Source organism: Oncorhynchus gorbuscha, linkage group LG21 (assembly GCF_021184085.1).
Source record: "Oncorhynchus gorbuscha isolate QuinsamMale2020 ecotype Even-year linkage group LG21, OgorEven_v1.0, whole genome shotgun sequence".
NCBI classification, from domain to species: domain Eukaryota; kingdom Metazoa; phylum Chordata; class Actinopteri; order Salmoniformes; family Salmonidae; genus Oncorhynchus; species Oncorhynchus gorbuscha.
The window spans coordinates 14,180,601-14,200,318 of record NC_060193.1 but is presented as its reverse complement, the minus strand read 5'-3'; the positions used below and the strand labels follow the sequence as shown (position 1 = coordinate 14,200,318).

The following is a 19,718-nucleotide window of genomic DNA, read 5'->3' as shown; positions in this document are numbered from 1 at the left end:
ACCTCCTCCCAGCTGCCTCACTGCACTGAGGCCAGGAAACACTGTCACCACGATAAATCTACGATAATTGAGAATTTCCATAAGCATTTTTCCACGAATGGCCATGCTTTCCACCTTGCTACTCATACCCCAGTCAACAGCTCTGCACCCCCCACAGAAACTTGCCCAAGCCTCCCTCATTTCTCCTTCACCCCAATACAGATAGCTGATGTTCTGAAAGAGTTGCAAAATCTGGACCCCTACAAATCAGCTGGGCTAGACAATCTGGACCCTCTATTTCTAAAATTATCCGCTGCAATTGTTCCAAACCCTATTACTAGCCTATTTACCCTCTCAGAGTTCCCCAAAGATTGGAAAGCTCCTGCCGTCCTCGCTCTCTTCAAAGGGGGAGACTTTCTAGACCCAAACTGTTACAGACCTATATCTATCCTACCCTGCCTTTCTGAAGTCTTCGGAAGCCAAGATAACAAACAGATGACTGATCATTTCGAATCCCACCGTACCTTCTCCGCTATGCAATCTGGTTTCCCAGCGGGTCATGGGTCCACCTCGACCACGCTCAAGGTCCTAAACGATATCATAACCGCCATCGATAAAAGACAATACTGTGCAGCCGTCTTCATCGACCTGGCAAAGGCTTTTGACTCTGTCAATCACCGCATTCTTACCGGCAGACTCAACAGCCTTGGTTTCTCAAATGACTGCCTCGCCAGGTTCACCAACTACTTCTCAGATCGAGTTCAATGTGTCAAATCGGAGGGCCTGTTTTCCAGATCTCTGGCTGTCTATGGGGTTGCCACAGGGTTCAATTCTCGGGCTGACTCTTTTCTCTGTATACATCAATGATGTCGCTCTTGCTGCTGGTGATTCCCTGATCCACCTCTACGCAGACGACACCATTCTGTACACTTCAGAGAGTTCTTTGCCATGAGGTGCCTGGTTGAACTTCCAGTGACCAGTCAGTATGAGGGAGTGTGAGAGCAATGACACCAAATTTAACACACCTGTTCCCCATTCACACCTGAGACCTTGTAACACTAACGAGTCACATGACACCGGGGAGGACAAATGGCTAATTGGGTCCAATTTGGACATTTTCACTTAGGGGTGTACTCACTTTTGTTGCCAGCGGTTTAGACATTAATGGCTGTGTGTTGAGTTATTTTGAGGGGACAGCAAATTTACACTGTTATACAAGCTATACACTCACTACTTTACATTGTAGCAAAGTGTCATTTCTTCAGTGTTGTCACATGAAAAGATATACTCAAATATATACAAAAATGTGAGGGGAGGACTCACTTTTGTGATATACTGCATATATATTTACCAAAAAAATATATGGGGGATTGGAAATGATGCAGACAATTACATTGATGGAATTTACAATCTATCCGCAATTTTAAAGCTGATCTACACCCTAGTTTTGATCTGACCATCTAAGTCACAACAATAGACGCACACAGTGTGCTAAAACTAATAACACACAAATGATTGTATTCCTCTTGTCTATTTTGAATACATCATTTAAACGTTCACAGTGTAGGTTGGAAACCCCAAGGCTAGTGACTTCTCCAAAACCTAATTGGAGTCAGGAGTCAGCTAACCTGGAGTCCAATCAATGGGATGAGATTGGAGATGTTGGTTAGAGTTGCCCTGCTCTTTACAAAACACTCACAAAATTTGAGTTTGCTTTTCACAAGAAGCATTGCCTGATGTGAACCATACCTCAAACAAAAAAGATCACAGAAGAGCTAAGATTAAGAATTGTTGACTTGCATAAAGCTGGAATAGGTTACAAAAGTATCTCTAAAAGCCTTGATGTTCATCAGTCCACTGTAAAACAATTGTCTATAAATGGAGAGAGTTCCGCACTGTTGCTACTCTCCCTAGGACTGGCCTTCCTGCAAAGATGACTGCAAGTGCACAGCTCAGAATGCTCAATGAGGTAAAGAAGAATCCTAGAGTATCAGCTAAAGACTTACAGAAATCTCTGGAACATGCTAACATCTCTGTCGACGAGTCTACGATACGTAAAACACTAAACAAGAATGGTGTTCATGGGAGGACACCACGGAAGAAGCCACTGCTGTCCAAAAAAAAACAATGCTACATGTCTGATGTTCGCAAAAGAGCACCTAGATGTTCCAAAATATTCTGAGTTGTTTGGAAGGAAGGAACACATAACACTATGTGTGGAGAGAAAAAGGCACAGCACACCAACATCAAAACCTCATCCCAACTGTAAAGTATGGTGGAGGGAGCATCATGATTTGGGTCTGCTTTGCTGCAACAGTTTGCTATCATCGATGGAAAAATTCATTCCCAAGTTTATCAAGACTTTTGGCAGGAGAATGTAAGGCTACCTGTCTGCCAGTTGAAGGTCAACAGAAGTTGGGTGTTGCAACAGGACAACGACCCAAAACAAAAATAGACCTTCTGGAGTGGCCCAGTCAGAGTCCTGACCTCAACAGATTAAGATGGAGTGACATGACCTCAAGAAAGAGGTTCACACCAGACATCACAAGAATATTGCTGAACTGAAACAGTTTTGTAAAGTGTAATGGTCCAAATTTACTCAAACAGTTATTAAATTCAAGGGTTCGCATACTTTTTTCCACCCTGCACTGTGAATGTTTACATGTTGTGTTCTATAAAGACATGAAAACTTAAAATTGTTTGTGTGCTATTAGTTTAAGCAGACTGTGTGTGTCTATTGTTGTGACTTAGATGAAGGTCAGATCAAATTGTATGACCAATTTATGCAGAAATCCTGGTAATTCCAAATAGTTCACATACTTTTTCTTGCCACTGTATGACACGGAGCTCAAGGAGTGAAACTTTCGCACAAAACATGTCTGGATTTCCGGACAGTCGCATGATTGTCAACCCAGCCATCGTTAGATGTTGGTTTAAGTTCACAACACTTCCCCGTTCCTTGGGAGAGTGTGTCCCCATGCTTCCCTATACCACGTCCCTCATGTGTACACGCCCCTCCGATGGCCTCAGGTGCCATCCAACTTCTGACACCAATGCACCGAATTCGGGGGTAGCCCTGCCTGGGACATGACCCCGGGTCCCACGACTTTCGACCCAACACCTTAGCCATTACATGAAGAGATCCAAACCTCTTCACAAGGTCGCTAGGTGTTGGGTTGCTACAATAGATGCCTATTAATTACAGGGTAGCAACAAGCAGCAAAACACAGTCTGTATTTGTCAGCTCCATGCAGTGTCAGTAGATAAATCAAACCAATGTCCAACATATCAGCTATATAAATGAAACTCCAAAAAAGTCAAAGATATACTGTAATCAGCCTTTTGTTTATAACCAATAATGACCTTCAACATTCTTACTGAAGCATTATTGTCTCCTTTCTCAGAGTCCATACCACCACATGAAGTACAACTAATATTCAACTAATGGTTCAGCTTGGGACCGGAGACAACAAAGATGGCACACAACAAGGGGTCATCCCTGTCCAATGCCCGTGGTCGTGAAATTTATGTTGGAAGTCAAATCAGGGATTCCATTTCACTTCTGGATGTTTTGTACGCAAATGAATTTGAAGAAGAGGACATAGACTCCGCAGTAGCTAAGAAGACCGAGGTAGATTTTTACAGAGGAGCCCCACCTCAATGGCTTAACTTCTACTGGGCTGAAAGGGCAACGTCAGTTGATAAAATAACCCCCTTTATCAAAAGAGACGGGTACACGGAGCTGATAGAAAATATTAAGAAACGGCGTAAGGGCAACCTGACACCTACCATGAATCTGCTGCATCAGCCAGGCAGCGGAGGAACCACTCTGGCCAAGCAGGTGCTCTGGGATATGCGTAAAAAGCTCAGATGTGCTGTTCTAACAGGCCCTACCTCAGACTTCACAGCTATCGCCAAGCAGGTGATTCACCTTTTCATTGCAGGCAGCCAAGGCCACCAGAACACTGTGCTCTTACTGCTGGAAGATGAGCGTATTCTGGAGAATCTGCAGGATGCCATCATGAAAGAGATTACAGACCGAAACATTACAACCCACATGCCTGTGGTCATCATTTTAAACTGTGTGCGTAAGGAAGTTATCAAACAAGAGGACCATAACAACTCAAGACATGTTATTCTCAGGGCGGAACTTTCTGAAGCAGAGAAAAAACAGTTTGAGGAGAAACAGATTGAGATCAGTCGAAGCTACAGCAATGAACACAAACAGTTTCATGGCTTTAACATAATGCGAGAAAATTTCAGTGGAGATTATGTTAAAGAAACATGTGTCTTTTTAGATGTCAGGAAAAAAAGAAGACCTAAAAAAAAACAGCTTCTTGCATTCTTATCACTGGTGAATGCCTACGTCCCTGGATCCCACTTTCTGCAGTCTCAATGTCAGGCATTCCTGGGGCCTCCAGATCCCATTTATGGAGGCCCTTCCTTTGAGCAGCGAATGGAGCCTTTCAGTCATCTGATAGTGACATTCCCTTCAGAACAGGGACACGACAAACACGTCCGCATGGCTCACCCACTGATTGCACAGCAGTGTGTTAAGGTATTGGCTACAGCAGGTGTGACCAGGAGTGATACAGCAAGGAACTTTCTGATAGACTTTTGTGGAGAAGAGGTGCAGCAACATTTGATGCCTGTCATCAAAGACATGCTAACTAAGAGGGAAATCACAGTGGACCGTCAGCAGAATACAGGATATGTATGTGTTTTACAAAACAAGCCAACGAAAAGGGAAATGGGAGAAGAGAGGAAAGACATGTTTTCCAGGTTGATTCACGATATTGAAGACAATGAATTCAAAAGCAATTGTGTATCTGTTTTGCAATTAGCTTCAGAGAAAATCACGCAAAACCCATTTTTTCCTCAAGCTCTTGCTCGTTTCTTTTACCTTAGGATGGGGGAATATGATGAAGCAGAGCAGTGGGCAAAAATAGCAAAAGACAGAGATCCTAAGAATTCATTTGTTGCTGACACTCTGGGGCAAGTATACAAGAACCATTTAAATAGCAGAGTCCATGATCCTTCCATCTCTGCACAAGACATCTTGCAACTGGCAGTAAAGGCATTTGAGGCTTTCAAAGATGTGGAAAGGGCTGCTGAAAATGAGCAAGGAGCAGACATGCAAGATGATGGTATGACAAAAGTCTCACACATCTTTAACAACAGAGGACTATTTGGATATCTACAGGTTGCCAACATCGTTTTTGACTCACTTGTCTCTCATGACAATGACTGGCAAAAGGTCCTTACCATGGAAATATCTGCTGACTCTTTCTTCATATCAATCAGACATAAAAAGCTCTTCAAGTACAAGCCACTCATCATCAGCCTCAGGGATGAGGTGGAGAGGAAATGTGAGTTTTTTGATGGTTACCTGACGTACTCCAAGCCCAGCATGAAAATAAATGAACCAAATTACTTTCAGACTGATGTCAAGAACTGTTACTGCAAATACGTGGGGACATGTACACCGATACACTCAGAGTCTGCAATAGATGTACCCCTCCAGAAGCTCAAAGAAGAAATGGCCATTACTTTCCCTGGACTGCTTTGCTGTCTTGATAAGGGCTATGATGAATCTAACTTGCGCCGAATAACAAAATTGTGGGAGGAAATACAAGAATGTGAAAAAAATAAAGATGGTGGTGGTGAGAATCAAGCTTCCCAAAACTTCATCCTTGCCAACATCATCTTAAGCAAAGTGGAAGCAGCATCTCCAGTGCTTACCCCGTTGTCAAGCCTAAGAAGCAGTCTGGAGAGACATCTAGTGGCTAATCTCAGTAACCAAACCCCAGAGTTTTACTTCTTAGTCCTTTTGCTGTTTTGGCCTGAGGAGCATAAGAAAATGGATTTCAATATTGACCTCAACAAATGTGTTCTGGAGATGCAAGAGTCCTACAAAAACACATACAAAAAGCATCTTCGCTCAAGGTACCTTCTCCCCCTTATTTTCCTGGGTAAGGGTGAGGGTTTGAGCAGACTGGTTCATAGAGCAAAAATAGACAACCTATTGATAGAGGAGAATCCAATGGCAAGGCCAGAGGCAAGGCCAGACTTTATCTCTCAAAAGTGGAGCAGTGGTGAAGTGTGGAGAAAACCCAGTATCCAGGACCTTCTTCTTCCAGTCAATGGAGTGGTTAGACAGCACCGGGTGTTTGCGCATGTTGATGCCAAGGAGATTGAAGTCTGTGCCGACCAACAAAGCAAAGTTTGGAAGTCTGGAGACGTCTGCTTCTACCTTGGCTTCACCATTAGAGGTCCTGTGGCCTATGGCATCAACTACCCATCCCATCACGGACATGTCTCCCATTCAGATAGGATGACAGGGGAGGTACCTCGTAAAATGTTGGAAGTACCTGACATCAAATCGATCAAAGACGGTAAGAAAGTTACTGTATAGTCATATATTTCTCATTTTCATCTCTATTGTCTCCCCACTAACGTCCATTCACGTTTTTGACACGAGTGACACAAGAGACTTCCAAACCCACTGACGATTAGTAAAGCTCAAACCAAGTTTAATCACCCAAAGGATAAGACATCTTCACACAGTCACTGGTATTTAACCCTTCTTCCTATGATCCTACCCTTACACCTCTGAACATCCAATACACCTCTGTTGCTAGACAGAATTTTAGTGATATCTGTTCTTCCTCACTTTATCTGACCTGACCTCTGCCCAAATTCCTCACTTCTCCCCAACTCACAACTGTCATGTTGACATGTACCAGACTGTGGCCATTCTTCTTCCCATAGGATCCCTCATGTCTAACAATAACATATTCTGACTGAAGGTAAACATTCTACATTCCCCTCTCTCCCTCAGTGAAATGAATACATATACTTCATATTTTCAAGTTTAGAACTCAGAACCCATCACCACCAATCTACACGGGGGAAACAGTGATGCTGGGAGTATTTAATCATGGAGATTATTGTTAGCACTAAATATAATTCTTATGATATTTGTCATATCATTGATTTTACATTGCTTTGAGTACCAGGAAATTAAGACTGTACAGTCGTTGCCAAAAGATATGAGAATGACGCAAATATTAATTTACACAAAGTTTGCTGCTTCAGTGTCTTTAGATAGTTTTGTCAGATGTTACTATGGAATACTGAAGTGTAATTACAAGCATTTCATAAGTGTCAAAGGCTTTTATTGACAATTACATGAAGTTGATGCAAAGAGTCAATATTTGCAGTGTTGACTCTTCTTTTTCAAGACCTCTGCAATCCGCCCAAGCATGCTGTCAATTAACTTCTGGGCCACATCCTGACTGATGGCAGCCCATTCTTGCATAATCAATGCTTGGAGTTTGTCAGAAGTTGTGGGTTTTTTGTTTGTCCACCCGCCTCTTGAGGATTGTCCACAAGTTCTCAATGAGATTAAGGTCTGGGGAGTTTCCTGGCCATGGACCCAAAATATTGATGTTTTGTTCCCCGAGCCACTTAGTTATCACTTTTGCCTTATGTCAAGGTGCTCCATCATGTTGGGAAAGGCATTGTTCATCACCAAACTGTTCCTGGATGGTTAGGAGAAGTTTCTCTAGGAGGATGTGTTGGTACCATTCTTTATTCATGGCTGTGTTCTTAGGCAAAATTGTGAGTGAGCCCACTCCCTTGGCTGAGAAGCATCCCCACACATGAATGGTCTCAGGATGCTTTACTGTTGGCATGACACAGGACTGATGGTAGCGTTCACCTTGCCTTCTCCCGGATGCCCCAAACAATCGGAAAGAGAATCACTGACGTGATGTCAGCTGGTCCTTTTGTGGCAGGGCTGAAATGCAGTGGAAATGTTTTTTGGGGATTCAGTTCATTTGCATGGCAAAGAGGAACTTTGCAATTAATTGCAATTCATCTCATCACTTCATAACATTCTGGAGTATATGTAAATTGCCATCATACAAACTGAGGCAGCAGACTTTGTGAAAATGTATATTTGTGTCATTCTCAAAACGTTTGGCCACGACTGTATTAACACAGTGGTTAGTACTTTGTGTACTTGATTTTCTGATTGATATGTCTGTCCCCAGAGCCTGTGAGAAGCTGCGCAACATGTGCCAATGTCATGGTGAGTACAATAGTAGTAGATAAGTGTTTGACAAATCCAAATTCTTTACCACCACCTATATTGACTGTGCTCAGAATTCATGAATGTAAATTGTTTTCAGGAAAAATAAGAAAATATGGTGGGAAAATCCAAAATATTTTGCTCCATTTTCAGATGGAATTACCCAATTGACAGCAGGGTCATAAAAGGGTTCTTTGTGGAGGGGTAGGGTTCTACCAACAATCCTTGTCATCTGAAGAACCCTTTTTGGGAGACAATGGATATTTGTAAGGCAAAGGGTTCTACGTAAAACCATTAACATGCAAAGAACCATTTTTGGAAGAAAAGTATATTTAGATTTTTTTTTAAGGCAAGAAGGTTTCTTTGGAAGGCAAGAAGCCTTCTACACAGAACCCTTTCTGAATCTGAATGAGTTTATTTATTGTACATTTTTATTTTACATAGTGCCTGGACATTTGTGTTTAAACTTTAACTTCAGGAGTTTAAAAAGATAGGTGTGAGTGTAAGGGTTTTCTGGTGAAAGAGACGCGGACCAAAAAGCAGCATGGTGGTTATTCATGTTCTTTAATTTATAAAGAAACTACACATGAGATAACTAACAAAAAAACAACAAATGTGAGAAAACCTAAAACAGTCCCATCTGGTGCAAACACAGAGACAGGAACAATCACCCACAAACACACAGTGAAACCCAGGCTACCTAAGTATGATTCTCAATCAGAGACAACTAATGACACCTGCCTTTGATTGAGAACCATACTAGGCCGAAACATAGAAATTCCCAAAACCTAGAAAAACAAACATAGACTGCCCACCCAACTCACGCCCTGACCATACTAACTAAATACAAAACACAAGAAATAAAGGTCAGAACGTGACAGTGAGTAAACCTATATGGGAATATTTGTGCATATATCTGGTATTCCCTTTTATCATTTAACATGTAACTGACATAGTGGTGTAAAATAACCCCAGTGTTGATATTAATAACCAGTTGAGTGGCTGTCATTTTTCCTCTATGTAGAGTATAACATTAAAAACCACACCCATCAATATCATACACTGCTCAAAAAAATAAAGGGAACACTTAAACAACACAATGTAACTCCAAGTCAATCACACTTCTGTGAAATCAAACTGTCCACTTAGGAAGCAACACTGATTGACAATAAATGTCACATGCTGTTGTGCAAATGGAATCGACAACAGGTGGAAATTATAGGCAATTATAGGCAATAAAGGTGTGGTTATGCAGGTGATAACCACAGACCACTTATAATATAATAATAATATATGCCATTTAGCAGACGCTTTTATCCAAAGCGACTTACAGTCATGTGTGCATACATTCTACGTATGGGTGGTCCCGGGGATTGAACCCACTACCCTGGCGTTACAAGCGCCATGCTCTACCAACTGAGCTACTTCTCAGTTTCTATGCTTCCTGGCTGATGTTTTGGTCACTTTTGAAGGCTGGCGGTGCTTTCACTCTTGTGGTAGCATGAGACGGAGTCTACAACCCACACAAGTGGCTCAGGTAGTGCAGCTCATCCAGGATGGCACATCAATGCGAGCTGTGGCAAGAAGGTTTGCTGTGTCTGTCAGCGTAGTGTCCAGAGCATGGAGGCGCTACCAGGAGACAGGCCAGTACATCAGGAGATGTGGAGGAGGCCGTAGGAGGGCAACAACCCAGCAGCAGGACCGCTACCTCCGCCTTTGTGCAAGGAGGAGCACTGCCAGAGCCCTGCAAAATGACCTCCAGCAGGCCACAAATGTGCATGTATCTGCTCAAACTGTCAGAAACAGACTCCATGAGGGTGGTATGAGGGCCCGACGTACACAGGTGGGGGTTGTGCTTACAGCCCAACACCGTGCAGGACGTTTGGCATTTGCCAGAGAACACCAAGATTGGCAAATTCGTTACTGGCGCCCTGTGCTCTTCACAGATGAAAGCAGGTTCACACTGAGCACATGTGACAGACGTGACAGTCTGGAGACGCCGTGGAGAACGTTCTGCTGCCTGCAACATCCTCCAGCATGACCAGTTTGGCGGTGGATCAGTCATGGTGTGGGGTGGCATTTCTTTGGGGGGCCGCTCAGCCCTCCATGTGCCTGCCAGAGGTAGCCTGACTGCCATTAGGTACCGAGATGAGATCCTCAGACCCCTTGTGAGACCATATGCTGGTGCGGTTGGCCCTGGGTTCCTCCTAATGCAAGGCAATGCTAGACCTCATGTGGCTGGAGTGTGTCAGCAGTTCCTGCAAGAGGAAGGCATTGATGCTATGGACTGGTCTGCCCGTTCCCCAGACCTGAATCCAATTGAGCAGATGTGGGACATCATGTCTCGCTCCATCCACCAACGTCACATTGCACCACAGACTGTCCAGGAGTTGGCGGATGCTGTAGTCCAGGTCTGGGAGGAGATCCCTCAGGAGACCATCCATCACCTCGTCAGAAGCATGCCCAGGCGTTGTAGGGAGGTCATACAGGCACACGGAGGCCACACACACTACTGAGCCTCATTTTGACTTGTTTTAAGGACATTACATCAAAGTTGGATCAGCCTGTAGTGTGGTTTTCCACTTTAATTTTGAGCGTGACTCCAAATCCAGGCCTCCATGGGTTGATAAATTTGATTTCCATTGATAATTTTTGTGTGATTTTGTTGTCAGCACATTCAACAATGTAAAGAAAAAGGTATTTAATAAGAATATTTCATTCATTCAAATCTAGGATGTGTTATTTTAGTGTTCCCTTTATTTTTTTGAGCAGTGTTTTTCCCAGCATATTCTATTGCCGGTTGATTTTAAGAATTGTTTGTTTCAAAACCTGTTATTGCATGTACATTGACTGGTTGATTAATCTTGTGCTACAAAAAAGATAAATAACATACATTTTCCTAAACTAACACAGTCTGTTAGTCCTTGGACTTATTGCACCCATTACTGGGATGGTTGTTCAAGTTTAGATTTAGTCTCATTTATCAATATTCCCTATCCTGACAGTTATTCTGAATGCAGGTTGTGGGTGATACAAATTAGAATTGTTGGATATCCTCACTCTGTCTGGATTCCAATTAGAATTACACATCACTTTGCAAGTGAGCATAATGTGACTTGCAGGCCTGCTGTAGCCTGTAAACCAGGAGTTTCCTACCACCACTGTGTTATTGTATAACTAGGCATTCAAAGAAAGGCCTTATGATATATGTAATGTATTGTCATAAAAAGTTTCATTGGTTAAGGTTGGTGGAACCATTCATAGAGGGTTCTCAGGAAGAACCCTCCAAAAATAAAAGGGTTCTAAGTAGATCCATTCATAGAGGGTTCTAGGTAGAACCATTTACAGGGGGTTCTATGACGAAGCCTACATAGAGGGTTCTAGGTAGAAACCTCTGCAAAGGGTTCTACCTAGCACAAAAAAAGGGTTCCCCTATGGGGACCAACCAAAGAACCCTATATTGTTTAATTTAGCTACTTTTTTTCTAAGAGTGTATTGTTCAAATCAGAAAGCATTCTTCATTCAAGTAAAAAGAAATGTATAGAATAAGGTTTACAAAAGTGAAGGAAAAGAAACCCTTCAAAGTACATATTTTACACTGCAATGTTTTTAAAATGATGTCGTAAATACAGTTTGATCATCTGTGATAATCAGAGATCAATGTTCTCTTATTCAGGAGTCTACCAACTGGGTTCAGGTTGAACCTGTGGTCATCACTGAAGAAGCCCCAATGTTCAGGTAAACTCCTGGAATGTATTAGTCCCTCACCATATACAGAATGATATCCAACAATTATGTCTTAGGATAACAGTAACTAGATGGAATAAACCTCCTATCCATTATTTAAAGAAAGTCTGACTTTATAGCATTTGTTGAACTACTTGTAAAAACGTAGGAAATACAAGTATGTGAGGATCTACAGAAAAGTTTAACAAAGTAAAGTAACTATTATTATGTTTGTCAACTACTGATAAACAATTAAATACATGACTTACTTACTAAATCCATTCTGTCTTCTTTCATGCCGTACCTAGCATGTCTCTCCTAGGGCGCTACGAGTGCAGAGTATCAGGGCTCCGATGGGTGTGTAAAGACCATGTCAGTCTGCAGTATCAATTCAGCTCCTGGGAACCTCACAGTGCAATTATGAAAAGCTTGGGGTACAAGCAAGGAGGCCCCCTATTGGACGTCACAATCCTTGCAGGAGAACTGGAAGAAGTGCATCTGCCACATTTTGCCTGTTTCGGTATGGGCGTAGATTTTTTAAAACTAAAATATAACTGATGCAAACTACTTTTAAAAAGCCTTGTTGTTGATGTCAACCTGATGTTTATGCAAATGTACCTGTTTTTATCTCTGCAGGCGATGATCCCTCTTTTAAGGAGAAAGTGAGAGTTCTACATGTAGAAGACTGTGGTGTGTCCGTAGAACAAGTGGAGGAAGTCACCCGCTTCCACGTCAAGATCCTCCATCCAACCTTCTCTACAAAAGGAGTTCTCGTGAGATCTGGCTTTCCGCTGAATGTACACAGTGACTTGCTCATCTACCAGGCCAAGCCCCCATCTTGGACAGACCCCTGAAGAGAGGAGTCATCACTGACAATGGCTACAGTGACGTGAGATCTGAAAGAACCAAACAGAAGAAGATGAAGGAGCTCTTTGATGGGCCCCTGACAGGATGTGGCCCCAAAGGCAAAGATATTTTATTAGAGATCCTGAAAGAGCAGGAGCCATTTCTAATCAGAGAATTGAAGGGTGAATGAGAAGCTGAATACATTTGAAGTTTAATTTTAGGGGAAAGGACACGAATGACAAGACTCCTAGACAGGGGTTATCGCTGACGAAGGCTATGATAAGTTGATGGCTAAATGCACCACCCAGGACCAGATGAGGACGCTCTACTCAGGACCAACAACGTTAAGTGGCACCAAAGACACCTTCTATGTCATCCTGGAGGAGCTTGTATCATCCCTGATCGATGAACTATTCATTGACAAACCACCTATAATCATTGATAGGTGAATGAAGGAGGGGTGGTGAAATGTTTCTTTAAAAAAGGGCAGAAATCTGATGGCAATTTCACTTTGTTTCTTTGTGTGTTAATGACTTTGAATATAATCACAAATATTTAAAAGAAAACACTTTTTTATGGAGTGTTGGAGTTTGATTAGAATTCTATTTATTTATTTAGAGACAAGAAAATATATAAAGGAAAGATTTTAAAGAAAAATGTATTGACTTAATTTAGGCAACTATGTGAATGACAAATCAGTGATGGTAAGGAATACCAGTGATCAGCATGTCAATCAAAATACAAATATATAACATTGTAAAGCTTTACTCAACAGCTTATAACAGCTGTTTCTATCATCCGTACTGGGCAGGCGTGTCCTCCCAAGCATCAATATGAAAAACTCTTACGAGTGGCTTTGTTTGTGTCTTGTAAATAATTGCATTAAAGCAAACCCTCTGCCACACCTGCTGCATACAAACTTCATTTATTTCTGATGCGTTTTCTGATGCCCTTTAATGTTACCTAGCTGGGCCAAATATTTCCTGCATATGTCACAATGGTATGGCTTCTCCCCTGTGTGGATTCTCTGATGGACTTCCAGCTCCACTTGAAATTTTAAAAGAGGACTTCCAACACTCGTCACAGTAGTGAAGCTTCACCCGTGTCTCTTCTCGTGGGTTCTGAGTGACAATTTGTCCACGGATCTGCAATCACATGTTCAACACGCAAACGATTTCTCTCGTGTGTGTCGGAACATGTCTTCCCAAACTCAAGTCTTGACTGAACTGTTAACTGCGGTCAGGGAAACTGCAAGCGTACGGCTTCTCCTTGATGTGTGTTTGATGTGTTTTCATGTTACTTAGCTGGGCAAAATCTTTCCCGCATATGTCACAATGGTATGGCTTCTCCCCTGTGTGGATTCTCTGATGGATATTAAGCTTGTATGGTAATAAAAAGGACTTCCCACACTCATCACAGTAGTAAAGTGTCACCCCAGTGTGTCTCTTCTCGTGGGGTCTGAGCGACGATTTGTCCGCGGCTCTGTAATCACATGTGGAACAAGCAAATGGTTTCTCTCCTGTATGAGTACGAACATGTATTTGCAAACTCAACGCATGACTGAACTGTTTACCACAGTCGGATAAACTGCAAGTGTATGGTTTCTCCTTGGTGTGACTTCGCTGGTGCGTCTTCAGGGTGGCCAGAAATTGGAACCTCAGCCCGCATTGCGAGCATTCCTGCGGTTTGTTGCCCGTGTGGATCTGTTTGTGTCTGGACCAGGTGGTGTAGTTGGAGAACTTGCTGCCACATACATTGCAGGAGAAGGGTTTGGCGTCTGTGTGAACCCGTTGGTGATCTTTCAGATGTGATTGAAGTCAGAAGCTTTTCCCGCACTCGGAGCAGCAGTGTGGTTTCAGTCCGGAATGAAGGAGCTTGTGAACATTTAACTTTGTAAGACTCATGAAGCATCGGTCGCACATGGTGCATCGGTGAGGTTTCCCTGCACCATCAGTGCTATGGAAGGCCATCATGTGTTTTTTTAAAGTTACCGGTGTGACTGAAGGCCTGGCCACATTGAGAACAAGGGTACGGCTTTTCACCTGTGTGCGTTCGCTGGTGGATCTGGCAGGATTTTGAGTCGATAAATGTTTGCCCACATACAGGAAATGAAAATGGCTTCAGTCCTGTGTGTCTGCGCATGTGGGTGTTTAAATAAGATGACTGGGTGAACCGATTCCCACAGAGTTTACAACCGTGTGGCCTCTCTCCCGTGTGCGTCAAGATGTGTAGTTTTAAGTAAGTGGATTTGGTGAACGTTTTCCCACAGGTGTCACATTTGTGTCTCCCTCGCATTCTAGTTTGCTGTTGTATTTTCAAAATGTCTGCCTTGCTTAGTCTTTTCCCACACTGGACATAACACCGGGGCATATCTCTGATAGATGGATGAGCGTTTGACCGCATAACACTCTCCTTGTCATATCTACCTGTACAATTCCTTTGGTCACGTGACTGCTCCGGAGCCATTCTGACCCGCTTGTCCAGTGCAACAATCACAAGGCTGCTTTCGGTAACAACTGACTCACTTGAGTCACTCTGTTGTTGGTCAGTTCTTGCACAGTGTTCTCTGGAAGGTTTTATATTCACACATTCACGATTGGACTTAGTGCTGCAGTTCCCATACTGGGGGTCAGGACCCCATGTGGGCTTCTGTGTCTTAGGGCTTGTGTCCCATCTACTGGTCCCTTTCTCTGAAGTGGAGACACTGTTGGAGACGCATTCAACGTCCGACAGCGATTCAGAATTATGTGGTTGGTCTTCAAGAAGATCCAACCCAGTGTCCTCCTCCTCTGGAATATTGATGTAAATGTCCAGAGAGTTCCCAAACATTCCATCTTGGCGTTTTTGGTTTGTGAGGTACGCCTGCAGAAAACAATCCCATTCCGTTTCACCATCATCTGTTTTAACCTGTGACCAATTAGGTTTACTGGTTATCTGCCCAGTGTCCACCGTAGCAACAAGGGGTTCTGTTCCAGAGGCTCTGGGAGAATCCATCTCAGTGTCAGTGTGGGGTAGTTTACAGTGTAGATATTCTGCAAATACAAATGATCAACATATCAGAACAGAAACGACTGCTTATAGTAGAAAATAGACATTAATTTCTCAGGCAACAGCTCTGTTGGACATTCCTGCAGTCAACATGCCAATTGCACGCTCCCTCAAAACTTGAGACATCTGTGGCATTGTGTTGTGTGACAAAACGGAACATTTTACAGTGTCCTTTTATTCTCTCCAGCACAAGGTGCATCTGTGTAATGATCATGCTTTTTAATCAGCTTCTTGATATGCCACACCTGTCAGGTGGATGGATTATCTTGGCAAATAAGAAATACTTACTAATAGGGATGTAAACCAATTTGTGCCCCAAATTTGAGAGAGAGAAAAAAAAATTGCATATAGAACATTTCTGGGGGCTTTTATTTCTGCTCAAGAAACATGGGACCAACACTTGTTGTGTTTCTATTTTTGTTCAGTGTATTTAAGCCTAATTACCACTAAAATTAATTCCATGGAAACGATAGAATGACAAACATAATAAGTATGTAGGCTATAGCAGCCTATTTGTAGATATCCTAAATCGTGTTTTCCCCCTGTATTCTTTCTCTATCGCTGTGGCACGAATGATTTTACATAAGGCGTGTGTGCAGAGGCCGGTTGAACGAAGTAAACCTCACCGATGCACCACGTGCAACCGAGGGTTGATGAGTCTTACAGAGTTAAACGTACACAAAGCTCCTTCATTCCGGACTGAAACCACACTGCTGCTCCGAGTGCGGGAAAAGAAAAAGCTTCACATCTGAAAGAGTATTGCACTCGCCCTACAGTATTGCACTCGCCCTACTGTCCGAGTGGTTACAGAGCGCTGCAACTCGACACGTGACCTTGGAACCCAATCACTGACAGCTTGGTGACAGAATCCATCTGAATGCCTTGTCAAATAGCTTACAGAAACGTACCACTTCTATTGCATATGCAGACAAACAGATCCACCGCATGAACCTTATCATCAAATACATCATCACACCAACAATATGTACTATTCAAATGTACTGCGTGTCTGTCATGATGATTAAACTCCACGGACCCCCTCCCTCAGTGGAACCCAGAAGGATACGTGACCACTGCTGACATTCCAGCACCACGATTCGAAGGGCGCTCAAATTGGTTTTAAAAAAAAGAAAGAAAGAAAGCTCATCAAGATGTTGCCTACTAGTAGTTCTACGCATGATTTATTATTACAAATAGAAGATGATCACGTCTCGCAATGGTGTTCGTTTAGTAAAGTGTGAATTAATGTCTTGCAAGATCACATAATGATTCATTAGTATTTTACATAGCAGATCAGAATGTAATAATCATACTGTAGCATAGTATGCCTATAATATGTTACACGAAAAACACCTCAGTCATTGTTTATCTGAAGCTGAATAGTCAAATATTTTCTAAACACACAACCTGCGTGCGCGAACGCTATGCTTTGATTGTAGAAAAAAATATGCTTACAAGAAATGCTAATAGTTTGTTAACAGCACTTGCTTTAATTCGCCCGCAAAATAGTTTTTCAAGAGCATATTCCCATGAAACTGATTGAGATCAAATGATTGCCATTCAGACGCATTTTGGACATTTTACCGGTAAAATGTGAAGAATTATCATTAACGATTGACAGTGATAATGGCCTACCTTGAAAATGCCAGGGAAAGACGTGTTTGTAAGGACAGATTGAATATCGTTACAATATGAAATGCATCCTTCAATTGTTACAGTCTTACAAACTTTGAGAAATTATTTTAATTAAAAACATTTTTTGCGCTCCCTCGCATAGAAATAGCTCAATAGAAGTCGTAACGCTTCATCTGAATGTCATAGGGACAAACCAAAAATATCCCAATCACATATGCATCGGAGACACGTCTTTCCCTGGCATTTTATAGCTTGTTTTTAGGATAAAGTATTGGGGGCTAAAGCGTCGTAATACATCGTTTTATATGAATCAGGTTAATTTGATTTTTAATAAAATATATTATATCAGTAGCAAGCTTTGAACCCCAGGAAGAGTAGCTGCTGACTTGGCAGCAACTACTAGGGTTCCGGAATAAATTATAAAACTCCGGTCCTAATTTTTTATTTTAATTTAACTAGGCAAGTCAGTTAATTAAGAACAACTTATTATTTCAAATGACGGCCTACCCTGGCCAAACCCGGAAGACGCTGGGCCAATTGTGCGTCGCCCTATGGGACTCCAAATCACGGCCGGTTGTGATACAGTCTGGAACCGAACTAAGGTCTGTAGTGACGCCTCTAGCACTGAGATGCAGACCGCTGCGCCACTCGGGAGCCCAAACTCATATTCAAGCTCTCCCTCTCAAACCGAACAGGACATCAGTAGGCCTAGTTTGCGTGCACAGATATAGATTATTTGGGACAAATTGACTCGACTCCTGAAGTGCCTCTGTACACAGCACAGTCTTTGATTAGGCAGCAGAAAGGGGCTTCCATCAGCAAGAGCAGGGTAGGCCGGGGTTCAGGATAAGGAACGCCTATCAGTTGCAACATGTAATGAAGTGTGGCCTAGTTGTATATAGCCTACACCATCAGTGCGCCGCAATCACTCGGAAAGGAAGTACATTTTCTTAGAAATATAACTTTGCCCTGTGTTTCTCTGAGCACGCTCCTCGCATAGCCTAGGCCGATAGCAGGGGTATTCAACTCTTACACCACGAGGTCAGGAGCTGGCCGGTTTTCTGTTGTATTTTGATAATTAATTGCACCCACCAGGTGTCCCTGGTCTAAATCAGTCCCTGAGTAAAGGGGACAATAAAAAATGCAGCAGAACTGGCTTCGAGGTTCAGGTTTGAGGGGGCCTATAGTATAGGCTATGCATCATTTTATGGAGACCACACTAGGCGCACTTGATATTGTAATAATAATAATAATAAGCCACTCATTCTCAAATGAGAAATATGACATTTAATCGATTGCAAATTACATTACCCTCCCATTGACTCAAAAATATAATAAAAATAAGAAACCCTCCCTCTGGCTGTAAATGAAAACGCATGACCCTGCCCTATTTTAATACTGGTAACTATTGCGCACATGTCGAACTCTCCTTTACAAAGGTGCACATGGTTCAACTACAATTTAAGGTGGTAATAGACACGTGCATCTGGCAAACTGTATCCTAGAGTAGATTCTCTCCAGCATGCCGATATATTCCAGACAACTCAACAGTTCGGAGGTTTTGATGACACAATTCAGTTGTAGGCTACTGACTAGTTTTAGCAAATAACGCAGAAAATCTACTTCCTCTGACTTACCACATTTCTCCATGTATCAGACCTCTATATTTCCTTCGCTTCTCACAAAAGACGTGTCTTTCTGTAAACTGAAAGAGGAAAGTCCCCTGGTTGCGCAGCCCAACCCAAAGTAGCTAAATATCCACTGCCCCACCCCACCCCCTAAGAGGTACGTTAAAGTTATATGTAATTCTATGCGCACACTCTACCAAGAAGCGTTTTTACGGACGGGTTCCTCACAGAAACGGAATTGGTGCTCGCTAGCTCTGCAAATGCAGCTATTGTGGGAAGCCAGCAAATATAAAATGACAACAGAAACTATATTAAAATTACAAAATGTTGCAGCTTACGTTGTGTAAATGGTGAACTCATACATACAGCTGTCAACCTTTGTCACTGCAATCCGTTCACATTTGCTAGCTGACCAGCTCGCTTCCTTGTAGATCGAAGCCCATTATAGAATGATAGAAGCTAATAGATGATAGAAGCCCATCTCCTACTGTAAATAACCTACACACTATGTGTGTGTCCAGCCAGCCAGGTAGAAAAATGACAGTAAAAAGACGGACATCAGAGCATTTTTCAGTACACCAAAACGCAAGGTAAGAACCCTAGTAGCCTAATATCACAAAGACTAGTTGATACATTTTTTTTTCACCTTTATTTAACCAGGTAAGCTAGTTGAGAACAAGTTCTCATTTGCAACTGCGACTTGGCCAAGATAAAGCGTAGCAGTTTGACACATACAACAACACAGAGTTACACATGGAATG

General features: G+C 42.5%; 2 protein-coding genes across 4 annotated transcripts in view; one reads left to right on the top strand and one right to left on the bottom strand.

Annotated features, from left to right (window-relative positions):
* The window catches only part of LOC124007777 (sterile alpha motif domain-containing protein 9-like), a 38,351-nt gene extending 24,801 nt beyond the window's left edge, over window positions 1-13,550 (top strand). For 2 of the 3 annotated variants that reach the window (XM_046318530.1, XM_046318531.1), the window contains 5 exons: window positions 3,384-6,374; window positions 8,037-8,074; window positions 11,751-11,812; window positions 12,109-12,320; window positions 12,437-13,550. In XM_046318530.1, the coding sequence (XP_046174486.1) occupies window positions 3,455-6,374; window positions 8,037-8,074; window positions 11,751-11,812; window positions 12,109-12,320; window positions 12,437-12,654 (3,450 nt within the window). In that variant the 5' untranslated portion in view covers window positions 3,384-3,454 and the 3' untranslated portion in view covers window positions 12,655-13,550. Of the gene's footprint in view, window positions 1-3,383; window positions 6,375-6,750; window positions 6,789-8,036; window positions 8,075-11,750; window positions 11,813-12,108; window positions 12,321-12,436 lie in introns of those variants that run through there. The other variant, XR_006834005.1, reaches the window with a different exon arrangement.
* Window positions 13,110-19,005, bottom strand: LOC124007792 (zinc finger protein 2-like). The gene is made up of 2 exons (XM_046318556.1): window positions 18,967-19,005; window positions 13,110-15,678 (listed from the first exon to the last, which is right to left on the bottom strand). Exons 1-2 carry the CDS (start codon window positions 18,977-18,979, stop codon window positions 14,603-14,605), a joined length of 1,089 nt encoding a protein of 362 aa, XP_046174512.1. The 5' UTR covers window positions 18,980-19,005; the 3' UTR covers window positions 13,110-14,602.
* Between the last annotated feature and the right edge of the window lie 713 nt (window positions 19,006-19,718).